This window comes from Arachis ipaensis, chromosome B9 (genome assembly GCF_059453495.1).
Source record: "Arachis ipaensis isolate K30076 ecotype BB chromosome B9, ASM5945349v1, whole genome shotgun sequence".
NCBI classification, from domain to species: domain Eukaryota; kingdom Viridiplantae; phylum Streptophyta; class Magnoliopsida; order Fabales; family Fabaceae; genus Arachis; species Arachis ipaensis.
This window is the reverse complement of record NC_142444.1, coordinates 151,736,298-151,748,681: the sequence shown is the minus strand read 5'-3', so window position 1 is coordinate 151,748,681 and position 12,384 is coordinate 151,736,298. Positions and strand designations below refer to the sequence as shown.

Genomic DNA, 12,384 nt, shown 5'->3' with positions numbered 1-12,384 from the left:
AGGAGATTAGAGAGCAGGTAAAAAGCGCGATCTTCATGACCGAGGAAGCCCTCAAGGCCCAGGTGAAGATTGTGGCTCCAAACTTCGACACGTCGGCAATCGGAGTTTTCAAAACGATCAAAGATGGGAAGATTGTCGATATGCCTAAGAAATGAGCTCTTGTACCTTATGCTTTGTATGGATTTGTGGCGTTGTTGTAGAATTTGTGAAACTTTGTTATACTTTAATAGTTGCCTGGTCGGCTTGTGATTATCGCCTTTCTTTACTTTTGGTAGCGTTTGTTTTGTTACCGTTATGCCGGTGTTGGCTTGCCGTTCTTGTTTGTTTACCGTTTTGTTGGTAGCTTTGGCGAAGCCAAGTTGTGGCTTTGCTATCGCTGTAGCCGTTTGTTATGGTCTTTATTTGGGTGGCTACCGGGGTGATCAGTCCTGGGATGCCGTATCGTGGTTCCGTTCCGTGTTTTGTGGAGTTTGTTGTCGCGGGATGTGTACGTAGGGAAGGAGAGAAAAAAATAAAGGTAAAAAAATAGAGGTAACTTCAACAAATAAATATTAATTGGTAATTAAACGAGTCTATTACCATGGCAAGTACAAAGGTAATTAAGCTCGTTAAATCGCCTGGCCGGCACGCTTGAGCTAGGGGTAAAACCTTCTCAGGTTACCCGCGTTCCAAGTTCTCGGGACCTCCCTTCCATCGAGCTTCTCCAACTTGTAGGCGCTTTGGTATTGTAGCGCAGGGCCATTCTTTACTTTAGTGCTAATTCTATCAGGTGGGCCTTCTCCCTGGTCTCGTCTACTAAGTCCTTCTCTACAGCTTCTTCCACCCCCTTGAGAAGTATCCGTGGGCTCGGCTCGCCGATCTCTACGGGTATTAATGCGTCTACCCCGTATGTTAGGCGGATGGGGGTTTCTCCCGTGGCGGATTGCTCGGTTGTACAGTAGGACCAGAGGACCGAGGCGAGTTCATCAGCCTATACTCCTTTTTTGTTGTCTAGCCGCTTCTTGAGGCCTAGCAAGATGACCTTATTTGCGGACTTGACTTGTCTGTTTGTTTGGGGGTGCTCTACTGAGGAGAATTTCTGTTTGATGCCCAGGCTAGCGAGGAACTCTACAAACTTCTTATCGGTGAATTGCGTCCCGTTGTCTGAGATGACGACTTCCGGGATGTCGAACCGAGTTATTACCTGCCTCCACATGAATTTTTTACAATTGGACGAGGAGATAGTGGCCAGTGGCTCGGCCTCTATCCATTTGGTGTAATAGTCGACGACGACTATGAGATATTTGACTTGCCCTGGACCAACCGGGAAAGGTCCCAAGAGGTCGACTCCCCATTGTGCAAAGGGTCTGGAGGACGTTATCAAGCTTAGTTCGGTGGCCGGTGCTCTGTGGAAGTTGGCGTTCTCTTGGATTTAACGCATTTTTTCACGAACTCCTTGGAGTTCTCCATCATTGATGGCCAGTAATATCTGGCTCGAATGAGCTTCCTAGCTAGGGCTTTGCCCCCGATGTGGTGACCACAACACCCCTCGTGGACTTCTCTGAGTACGTAGTCCGTCTGGTCGGGATGTAGGCACTTCAGCAAGGGTTGGCTAAGTCCCTTTTTGAACAGTTGGCCTTGTATGATCGTATATTTGGCGGCCTCCCTTCTCAGTGCTTTAGCTTCCTTCTCGCCTACAAGGAGTTTGCCGTTCTGCAAGAAATCAGTGATGGGGTCCATCCAGGAGGGGCTTATCTTGGTCAGGTGGAAGGCAACTGCTGGTTCTTTCATGATGCCTTGGATGAGGGATCGATTGCCGGCTCGAGGTTTCGTGCTCGCTAGCTTGGATAGGAGATCTGCCCGTGTGTTCCTTTCCATCGAAACGTGTTGGACCGTGACCTCCTCAAACTGTTTGCTCAGTTCTTTGACCCTCTCCAAGTACTTCTGCAACAGTGAGTCTCGAGCTTGGTAGCTTCCATTTACTTGAGACGTGACAATCTGTGAGTCGCTGCATGAAGTGGGCCCAAGCACACTGTGAGCTGGTGTTTAACTCCAAGAAAAGTCTCTACACGAAAATGCTTCAATGCTCAGCCCAAGCACACACCAAGTGGGCCCGGAAGAAGATTTATGCATTAATTACCTATTTCTGTAACCCTAGGCTACTAGTTTTCTATAAATAGGACCCTTTGCTATTGTATTTTCATTTTTTACTCATACTTTTCATACACTTGATCACGTTTTGGGAGGCTGGCCTCACGGCCATGCCTGAACCTTGTTCTTATGTATCTTCAACGGTGGAGTTTCTACACACCATAGATTAAGGTGTGGAGCTCTGCTGTTCTTCATAAATTAATACAAAGTACTATTGTTTTTCTATTCAACTCAAGTCTATTTCTTCTCCAAGATATTCATTCGTTCTTCAACTTGATGAATGTGATGATCCGTGACACTCATCATCATTCTCACCTATGAACATGTGCATGACAACCACCTCTGTTCTACTAGCAATGGCTTGAATGCGTATCTCTTGGGTTTCTAATCTAAGATTGGAACCTTCGTGGTATAGGCTAGAATTATTGGCGGCCATTCCTGAGATCCGAAATGTCTAAACCTTGTCTGTGGTATTCTGAGTAGGATCTGGGAAGGGATGACTGTGACGAGCTTCAAACTCGCGATTGTGGGGCGTGTGACAGACGCAAAAGGATCAATGGATCCTATTCCGACATGATCGAGAACCGACAGCTGATTAGCCGATGTTGTGACAGAGCATCAGGACCATTTTCACTGAGAGGACGGGATGTAGCCATTGACAACGGTGATGCCTAACATAAAGCTTGCCATGGAAAGGAGTATGAATTATTAGAAGAAGGCAATAGGAAAGCAGAGGTTCAAGGGGAACAAAACATCTTCATACGCTTATCTGAAATCCACCAAAACATCTTCCATTTACTTGATTGACGCTCATGATTTTCTTCTCGGTTATGATGATCATTGTTGTGCTCTAGCCGAGCATTAACTAATTGCGCAAGTTGATCTTGCATTCTTCAATTTTCCTCCGCCATTTGTTGATTTGCTTGTTGAAGCTCGGTCACCATCCGTAGGAGCTCGGACGGGATAGGAGGAGGAGCATCAGCCATGAATGTATTTTAAGGGTGTTTTTGGGACCTTTGTGAATGATATTTCAAAGTTGGTCGGCCCTTCTTCTAGCGCCAAATGTTCTTGCCTGGTTACTCCGAGATATAGCTCGTCCCCTGACAAGGTCGGTGAACTTCCAGAGTAGATCAAAATATACGTCGGCGATGGATGAACGGCGAGGGTGGGTACCTGCAAAGGTACTCCGACGCTCAAATTAGTATAAAGTGGATAGTAGATCTTATTTTTGGAAAGATATATCATACCTTTTGTCAGCTTTCCTTGTCTGCTTTATATTAGTGAAAAATGGTCGACCGTTTTCCTTAGGTTGTAACGCCCAAGAGGAGGATTAATTGTAAATCCGACGTTATTGATTAATGGTTGTTTATGGTCATTATGAAATCGTCGGTTATGATCGGATTTCAGACGTTACCGAGCTATAACTTGTAACCGATGCTTACTGGTCATATCAAGTTTCATGGTTGATCATGGTTAGAAAAATGAGGTAATCATATATAATAAACAAGTATAAAAATACTATGTGTTGTTGCTAAATTTGGCCGTTGTATAGCTCGTTCATTGGTGAATATTTGTAAGTTCTCCGTCAAGATGAGTTATACGTCAGTAAGGAAAGAATAAAAGGGTGAGTACTTGCAAAAGACACTCCGACGCTTAAGTCAGTAAGTGTTTAAGAGGTATAAAAATAATTCTATGAATATAGAATGTAAGACCTGAAATAAAAGTTATAATGTGTTTTGTTTATAATAATTCTATGAATATAGAATATATATAGAATGTATATAGAATCTATCTAGTATGTCCGGTGTATATATATAGAAATTGGTGCCTTTTATAGGCATAGAGTTGATGAATAGAGTTGATGGTATGACTGTTAATCATATTAAGTCAGAATAATGGTCATTAAGTCGGTAATGAAAATGTCGGTTACAGAATGAATGATAATTAAGGCCGAGTTATTACTTATAATGCACAATAAAGACCGATTTATAAGGCGACAGATTATAGCCCCAAGCTTTGTCTGCCAATCATATGATCCAAGCTAAGCTTAGAAAATAAAATGATTTATAACTCGGTTAAAAGATAAGTAAATAATGATATGGTGAGCCCCCAAGCTTAGTCGGGTTATTATGTCAGCACTTTTCAAAAAATAATTGAGTGATAAGAGTCATTCAATCAAGATAGTTGTGTGGGAGATACTTTTCCGCTTAAGAACAATTTCAGCATTTGATTATTGTATGTGAACTGAAAAGTTCAGAGATAGATATCCATTGACAGAATCGATTGTACGATCCGAGAATATAATGGTTAATTGTCTTAAAAAAATTTTCGGCCCACAACAACTTATTGATAAATTTCTCGCTCAAAGCAATTAGTTATTGAATATTTATAATTTATAGTGAAAGTCTGACATGAATAAGATAAATTGAGAAAATGAATAGGGATAAAGTCGCAAGTCGCAACATATATTGAATAATATATATTGTAAAAGTAAAATAGTTCAAAGTAAAAAAATATACCTTGAAAGTTGATAATTGTAGAGAAGAAGACGACATATATAAATGTCATACATGCCAAATGTGAATATCTGAATTTTGTTTTGTATGACATGCTTTAATTTGATAATAAAGCAATAAGATAACAGTTATTGAATTATACATTTAATATAATATTTCTAGCAGTTACAATATGACGAAGGATATTTATCGTCCAATAATAGTAAATTTTGAATGTTTGCATGTGTTTTTTCTTAACTTTTTGTATTAAACAAATAGCAACATAAAAGTTAATAGCATAAAGTGAATAATGTAACAGTTATATATAATTGATATACAATTAATTTTTTATGGAATCCAATTTTAAGATTTGAACTCATTATTACCGTCATTAATTGTATAAATGAAATCATTAAGCAATAAGAATATAATACATAATGAAATAAAAATACAATTGACATGGTTATTATATGTCATTATTGTATAGAACATATATTAAGGTTTGAATATAACTAATAAATCAGTAAATATTAGTTGCACAAAATATAAATACAAAAGTATGTTGAATAAAATATATACATATTTACTTGTGTAAATAGAGAACTTTGAAAAAATTAAATAAGCAAAATTGATAAGTTAGTTTGTGCTCGGATTGATTGAAAATCGAGTTTGTTCTCGAATTTTGATTGAAAGCCGAGTTTATTTTCGGATTGGTTCATTGATCGATTATGAGATGTGAAATATTATGATACATAAAATTGAAGCAATTTGAATATATAAAGTACATACTTTATAAAAAATTTCGATAGATTAAAATTTGATAAGAGGTATTAAATAAAATCTTAAACAAGATTGGTTCAAAAATTTGAATGTAATTCAAGTTTTGTGAACCAGAGGAGAGTAGGAATTATTTTACTCGACCCCACGGTAGGCGCCAATTGTTCTTGCTGAGTTTGGCCGCTGTATAGCTCATCCATCGGTGAATATTTGTAAGTTCTCCGTCAAGATGAGTTATACGTTGGCAAGGAGAGAACAAGGAGGTGGGTACCTGCAAAATCCGACACTCAAGTCAGTAAGTGTTTAAGAGGTATAAGAATAATTCTATGAATATAGAATGTAAGACATGAAATAGAAGTTATCATGTGTTTTGTTTATAATAATTCTATGAATATAGAATATATATAGAATGTATATAGAATCTATCTAGTATGTCCGGTGTATATATATAGAAATTGATGCCTTTTATAGACATAGAGTTGATGGTATGTTCGTTGATTATTAAGTCAGAATAATGGCGATTAAGTCAGTAATAAAGATGTCGGTTACAGAATGAATAATGATAATTAAGGCAGAGTTATAACTTATAATGCACAATAAAGATCGAGTTATAAGGTGATGGATCACAAATATACATAAAAATTAAGCCATGATATATTTGTGTATAAATATATAAATTATTTAATTTATTTTTAATATATATTTTATATTTCAATATATATTTTATACTGGTAATATTTTTGTATACATATAATAACATAGTTAAACAAATATATAGTTGAAGCATTAAAAAAATAAAAGAATAATGTATTTATTTAGTCTTTAATAATATTTAGACTAAGTCTTAATTTCATTTTTAATGTTTGAAAGGTCTTATTTTTATTTCAAATATTTTATTTTATTTTATTTTATTTTAGTCATTTAGTCAAAATAAAAATTTGTCTTCCAAAAATATCATTTTTTATCATAATTTCTTTCTAAATAACGATAAAATCATAATTGTAGTAATCACGGTAATTATTGTTGTAGTAATTTTATTAATTTGAGAGCAAAAATAATAAAATAATATGATAAAAAAAGGTAATAATAGATGAAAAATAGTATTTTTAGAAGAATAAGTTCTTGACTTGCATGCCAACAAGTTATAGCTCAAATAGCATAGTCTTTCTATACTCATCTAAAATTTGCGGCTTTGAATCTCCCTATCTTCGATAAAAAAAAATTTCTTGAGTTGCACAACCAGCATTACATAAAATGAAAAAATTAATGACTTCTTAAAATTAAATTATTTTTAATTAATTCTAGCTAAAAAATTAAAAATCAAGTTATTCATAATAAAGTAATTAAGCATTTTCTCAGTCACATAATCAAACTCTTATAAATATAAAAAAAATAAATTGCCATTTTTACTAATAGAAATTCAGAATGTTAATAAATCTACTCATAAATTTATAAAATTACCATTTTTATTCATGAATGATGAATTTTTGCTAACAAAACTATCCAAATTCTAAAAAGTTATTTAAAATTTCCAAAATATCCTCTAATATAACTTAACTCTAATTTTTCTTTTTACTTCACACCACCACTCCTCGAATTCCAAACCTTGCGTCAGAACATCAATTCCAACAATAATATTTTATGGTTACGAATTTATAGCCAAATCCAACGGGAAAATTGCCGCTAACGTCCGATACTAAATCCGATGGTAAATTCGATAGTATTCAGTATTTTTCTTGTAATGATCTAAGCTTCAGGAGTGATGTTTTTTTAAAAATCGAATATGTTTTAGTTCGGTTCAACCGACCAAATTTTTGGTTCAATTTTGATTTTTAAAATAAGTAGTTTTGTATATGGACCAAATTGGATTAGTCATCGGTTTTCGGTTCAACTGGTTTGACCGATCGATTCGGTCTGGTTTTCAGAACATTAGTAACAGCAATGGTGGCTTGGCAGTAGCGATGCCAGTAGCCACGGCGACAAGATCTGCTCATCATCGCCGCCCTTGCTCGAAGATCTGTGTTCGTCACTGTTGCTGCTCCATCAACGAGGGCCATGAACGTTTTCTGCCTTCCCTTCGCTAGCACACATGAGGTCTTGCATAATGGTAGCACTTTCGATTTCCTTGAGACCCGCTTTGATGACCAAATCCTTGGTATTTGTATTTCCTTTTACAAGAACATGGTGGACTTTGATTGGGACCATCTCCGACAACAGTCTCCATGCCAACGTTTCGACCTTGAAGCGTTGCTCACGGAGCTTTGAGGTTGGAAACTGAGGGATTCGAAAATTTGGCAATACGTCGTCGTCACAATCTTTTTTAATTTTTAATTTTTAATTTTTGTTGTTTTATTTTCTAATTTTGCATCTCCATAATCTGACTTATTATTGAATTGTAGATCTGTGATTGTTGAATTTGAATGCTCCACTTCTGTTGTTGTAATTTGAATTTGTGTATGCAGTTTTGTTAGTTTTGATGTTAAATCTGCAATATAATTTTGTTGTAGCATTATTATTTGAATTTGAATGTCAAATTCTGATGAATGCTTCTCCACTTCAAAATAAAATTTTCAAGAGTGATGAATAAATTCTCTTTTTAGTCATTTTCTCATTCTTTCTATTTCAACTTTCTCTCTTACTCTTCCTCTATTTTTTCGATGGTAGTGGTAGAGAGAAGAATTTGGGGATGGTGGTGACGTTAGTAGTGATGGTGGTGGCTGCGGATGAGAGTGGTGGCCTGGTGAGGAAAGATTTGGGTGGAAGTGATGGTGTGGAGTAAAAGGAGAAGTTAGAATTAGATTATATTAGAGGGTATTTTGAGAATTTTAAATAAATTTTTAAGGTTCGGATAGTTTTGTTAGCAAAAGTCAATCTTTCATGAATAGAAATAGTAATTTTATTTATTCGTGAATAGATTTATCATCTGTATTCAAAATTTTTATGAATAAAAATGATAGTTTATTCTATAAAAAATAATCATCACAACTTTATTTTTAAGTACATGTTTTTTTATTTTGGACTTGTTCTTAATTAAAAGTATTATTTCCATAACTGCTTTTTAAAAATAACTTGCATCATATTATAGATTCGTTTTCCAACTACTAATATACCTTTTGGGACTTAGCTTGCTCTTAAAGTCTAAATTAAAAGTATAAGTATCATAAGTTTTTAATTACTATTATTTGTTAATTTATGCTAATTTGGTTAAGAATACAGTATTTTCAATATACAATAAAAAATTTATCACGGTTAAAACTCAAAGTGAATTAAGCCAATTTACGAGGTAACTTTAAGTTCAACTCTTAAATATCTAAATAATTTAAATTTATAAGTTTGTGATCCGAACTCGAACCTGAATTTAATTAACGGTGAATGTTATGGTGTCTATCATTTTCTACTTAAGTTAGTAAAAAAAGTAAATAAATAATATTTAATAAATTTTATATAATTTATTTTTTATTTTAAACATTTTCTTTTTTACTTTAAAAAAATTAAGCAAGTCAGAGACACCGTAATAAAGACCCTATAAAACTCACCTTAATATTATATATTAAATATTCGAGTTTAACTTTGGATAAATCAATTTTATAACTATATATTACTTGTTATAATTATATATATATATATATATATATATATATATATATTATCTATTTTATAATTTTAATTTACAATAGTGTTATATAATTTTACACGCACACAATTATAAATTAAAATTTATGTTTGTCAGTTATATATAATCTACTTATATTAATTCGATCTTTTACAATTCCTATTTTATTTATCACTTAAGAAAAATTCCAAACTTCTCATATTTTTTGTTGAATTAATTAATTTACTTTTATTTATCTAATAATTTATTATGCTTAATTTGTTAATTTATGAATTAAAAAATTCTAATTACATTTTTAAGAAAGCATACCAAAGCAACAAAAATTCCAAGTTATAAAAGCCCTATATATATATATATATATGATTCAGGCCATTTCTGTTACAGATATTCTTGAGAGTGTAACGTATTTCCTTAATTCACTTAAAACCGAAAACTATAAAGCGACGGATCTTTCTTAAATTTATAACTTTAATTACATTAATTAATTAATTAATTAATACCATCCCCCGTATCATCCTTAAAAAACAAAGACGTTTTTTGCGACAGTACGTGAGTTGCTACCTAATATATCTCTTATCTAGTTGAACATTTCCATAAGTAGTTTCCGTCTTACTCTAAATTTAGCGTTTCATAATTTATGATGAACTATAAAGAGAGCCCCTAACACCACTTAGAATTCATCTTCCCCCACCCAAATCAAACAATTATCTTCCTACACCACCATTATCAATATGAATTCCTCAACACAATCCTCCATCTTGTTCAGCCTTGTCTTGATTCTCATCATTGGCAATGTTGCACAAGCTCGTGTAAACTTGGGAAAATCCCTTCCCATAAGCGACTTGATAACTAAAGTTTGTGACGATGAACTGGTGATAGAAAAGGCAAAATGCATTGACATCCTGACATCAAACCCTAAGATTCTAGCAGCAAAGAGCCCTCTTCAGATCTCAAAGTTGATCCTTACCTTGGCAGTGAACAAGGCCGCCAAGGGACAGAAATTCCTTCAGACTTTGGCGGAGACGGACAAGTCTCCGGCGATTCAACAATGCGCTGGATCCGATTATGATGCTGTCATTGCATCCTTCCAGAGTGCCCTTAAAGGGATCGAGAACGATCCCATCACTGCAAATTATGATGCCAAGATCGCCGGTGATGACGCCGATAACTGCGCCAAAGGTTTGGCCGAAGCGAAGATCATTAACCCTGCTGTTACCAAGATCAACGATGAGATTATGTTGCTTTCAGACATAGCTTTTGGTGCAACAAATCTTATTGAGAGAAAAACTCCTCAATAGGGGATGGATTACTGTTGAAGAGTTTAGGGGGGACTTTTAGGGTGGGGGAAGGTCGGAAATAGTGAAAATCATTAACAACTTGTTGAATTGATCTTATCAATTCTCATGTATTTTAATTATTTCCTTTTTAATATTTAATAATATATAATCATTAAAAGATCAGAAGAAGGATTATTCTTAAACTCTATTCCTAGATAAGTGTGTTGTCACTTGCCAATGTGATGCAGCACCTTTCTCGGATTATCTCTCACCTTTGCTTCTGGTTTCTTTTCTTTTAGTTTACAAGGAAAAAATAATAATAATAATAAAAACTCACGTAAAATTATTTTTCTGTAAAGTTACTAGTTAAAAATAATTAGATAATTATTTGACATATTTAATGTTTTAATTTTTAATTATTAATTTTATATAAAAATAAAGGTAATTTACCAAATTAAAACTTTTGAGTCTTAATATTATCAATATACAACTTTTGAAACTTTGATATGAAAATGCAATTTTTGCCAACTTTATATAATTCGTAGGAGGGGTACTACGGATTAGTAATGCATGTAAACCGTAGATGGGATACTACGATTTACGTTGAATGATGAAATGCATAGAAACCGGGGTAGAGGTTTTACGGTTTTTATTGAAGTGTGCAAATAAGCATAAACCGTGGGAGGGATCCAATTTATGTCTGGACCTATTTCGCCTATAAATACCCACCCAGGAGAAGTATTGTGATGTAGAGGGTCATTTTCACTTCTTTAAAAATGAGTGAAGAGAGTTTTTTGGTCCTAGTCCACGGCTCTAGGAAAATAAAAAAAAAAGCAAAAGGCATGGAGTTAAGTTCACTGACAAGGAACCGGTTAGTGTTTTTGTGCGTTCCACGAATACTCTGTCAGAACTAAAGATGAGCATTTTGCAAAAGGCAAGGCTGTGTGGGTCGAAGTGGGTGAAGAAGCTGTTTTACAAGATTCCAATTGCGATTGTTTCAACTAGGGTACAGTATGAAACGTTTGTGATAGGGTCTGACGAAGACATGCAGGTTTTGTTTCATTGTCGGCGTAGTTTTTCGGAGGTAAGAATACATGAGCTTTATGCCAAGTTGGAAGATGGTTTTGATAGTTCTAGTGCATCGGCACCGAATCCTCAGTCGATGACGGTGGGGGTGCGTCAACTTTGATGCCTGTTGTTGCAGCTGGTGGTCTGTTGGCTGAACCTCCATCTGTTCCAATTGCGGCAACTAGGTCACTTGGTTTGATTCCTGGACTGTTTGGTGAGGATGAGCCAAAGCATATTGAGAATGCGATGCGAGAGGATGATCTGGATGATGAGCCAGATCACATATTGGGAGAAAGTGAGGAGGATACTCCCAGGATGCCACCAGCACCTCGGGGGCCATCGAGTTCTGGTTTAGGCCAACAACCGCCACATTTCTCCACGTTGAACTTGGATGCAATTGGCCAGCACCCGGACATAGATCCCACCTCCGAAAGGGAGGGGTTACACGAGGGAAATCTTTCTGGAGAGTTTTAGATTGGCCAATCTTTCCAGACTAAGGAGGAAGCTGTGTTGAGTGTTAAGGATTATAGCATCCGTCATGGAGTTCAATATCGGGTGATGGAGTCAGATCATTTGAAGTTTCATGGGAGATGCAAGGAGTTTGGGAATGGTTGCACGTGGTTGGTTCGCATCACACTTCAACAACGTAAGGGTACTTGGGAGGTTAGAAGGTACAACGGACCTCACACTTGCTTGGCGACTTTGATTTTCATCGACCATCGACAACTCGATCACCATGTCATTTGTGCTAGGATATTTCCATTGGTTAGGGCGGATGCAGTGGTTACGATAAAGGTGCTGCAAGAAGCTATGGAGGCAACGTATGGATTCAAGCCTAGTTATAGGAAGGTGTGAATGGCAAAACAGAAGGCAGTTGCACAGATATGGGGATTGGAAAGAGTCCTATACCGAGTTGCCCTGTTGGATGCTAGGGGTACAGGCCACGATGGATGGTACCGTGGCAGTGTTGAAGACTTCTCAGGTGCGTGTTGGTGATCAAGTTGATGAGTCAACGAGGTACTTT

At 35.6% G+C, this 12,384-nt stretch overlaps 1 protein-coding gene across 1 annotated transcript; it reads left to right on the top strand.

The window, feature by feature from the left end:
- Positions 1-9,697: 9,697 nt before the first annotated feature.
- On the top strand, positions 9,698-10,470 carry LOC107616302 (uncharacterized). The gene has a single exon (XM_016318278.3). The coding sequence runs from the start codon at positions 9,747-9,749 to the stop codon at positions 10,311-10,313; it is 567 nt and encodes a 188-aa protein (XP_016173764.1). The 5' UTR covers positions 9,698-9,746; the 3' UTR covers positions 10,314-10,470.
- Positions 10,471-12,384: the final 1,914 nt, after the last annotated feature.

What these genes read in the sequence shown, in the direction of transcription:
- LOC107616302 (XM_016318278.3), top strand. Translation starts at nt 9,747, where the DNA reads ATGAATTCCTCAACACAATCCTCCATCTTGTTCAGCCTTGTCTTGATT.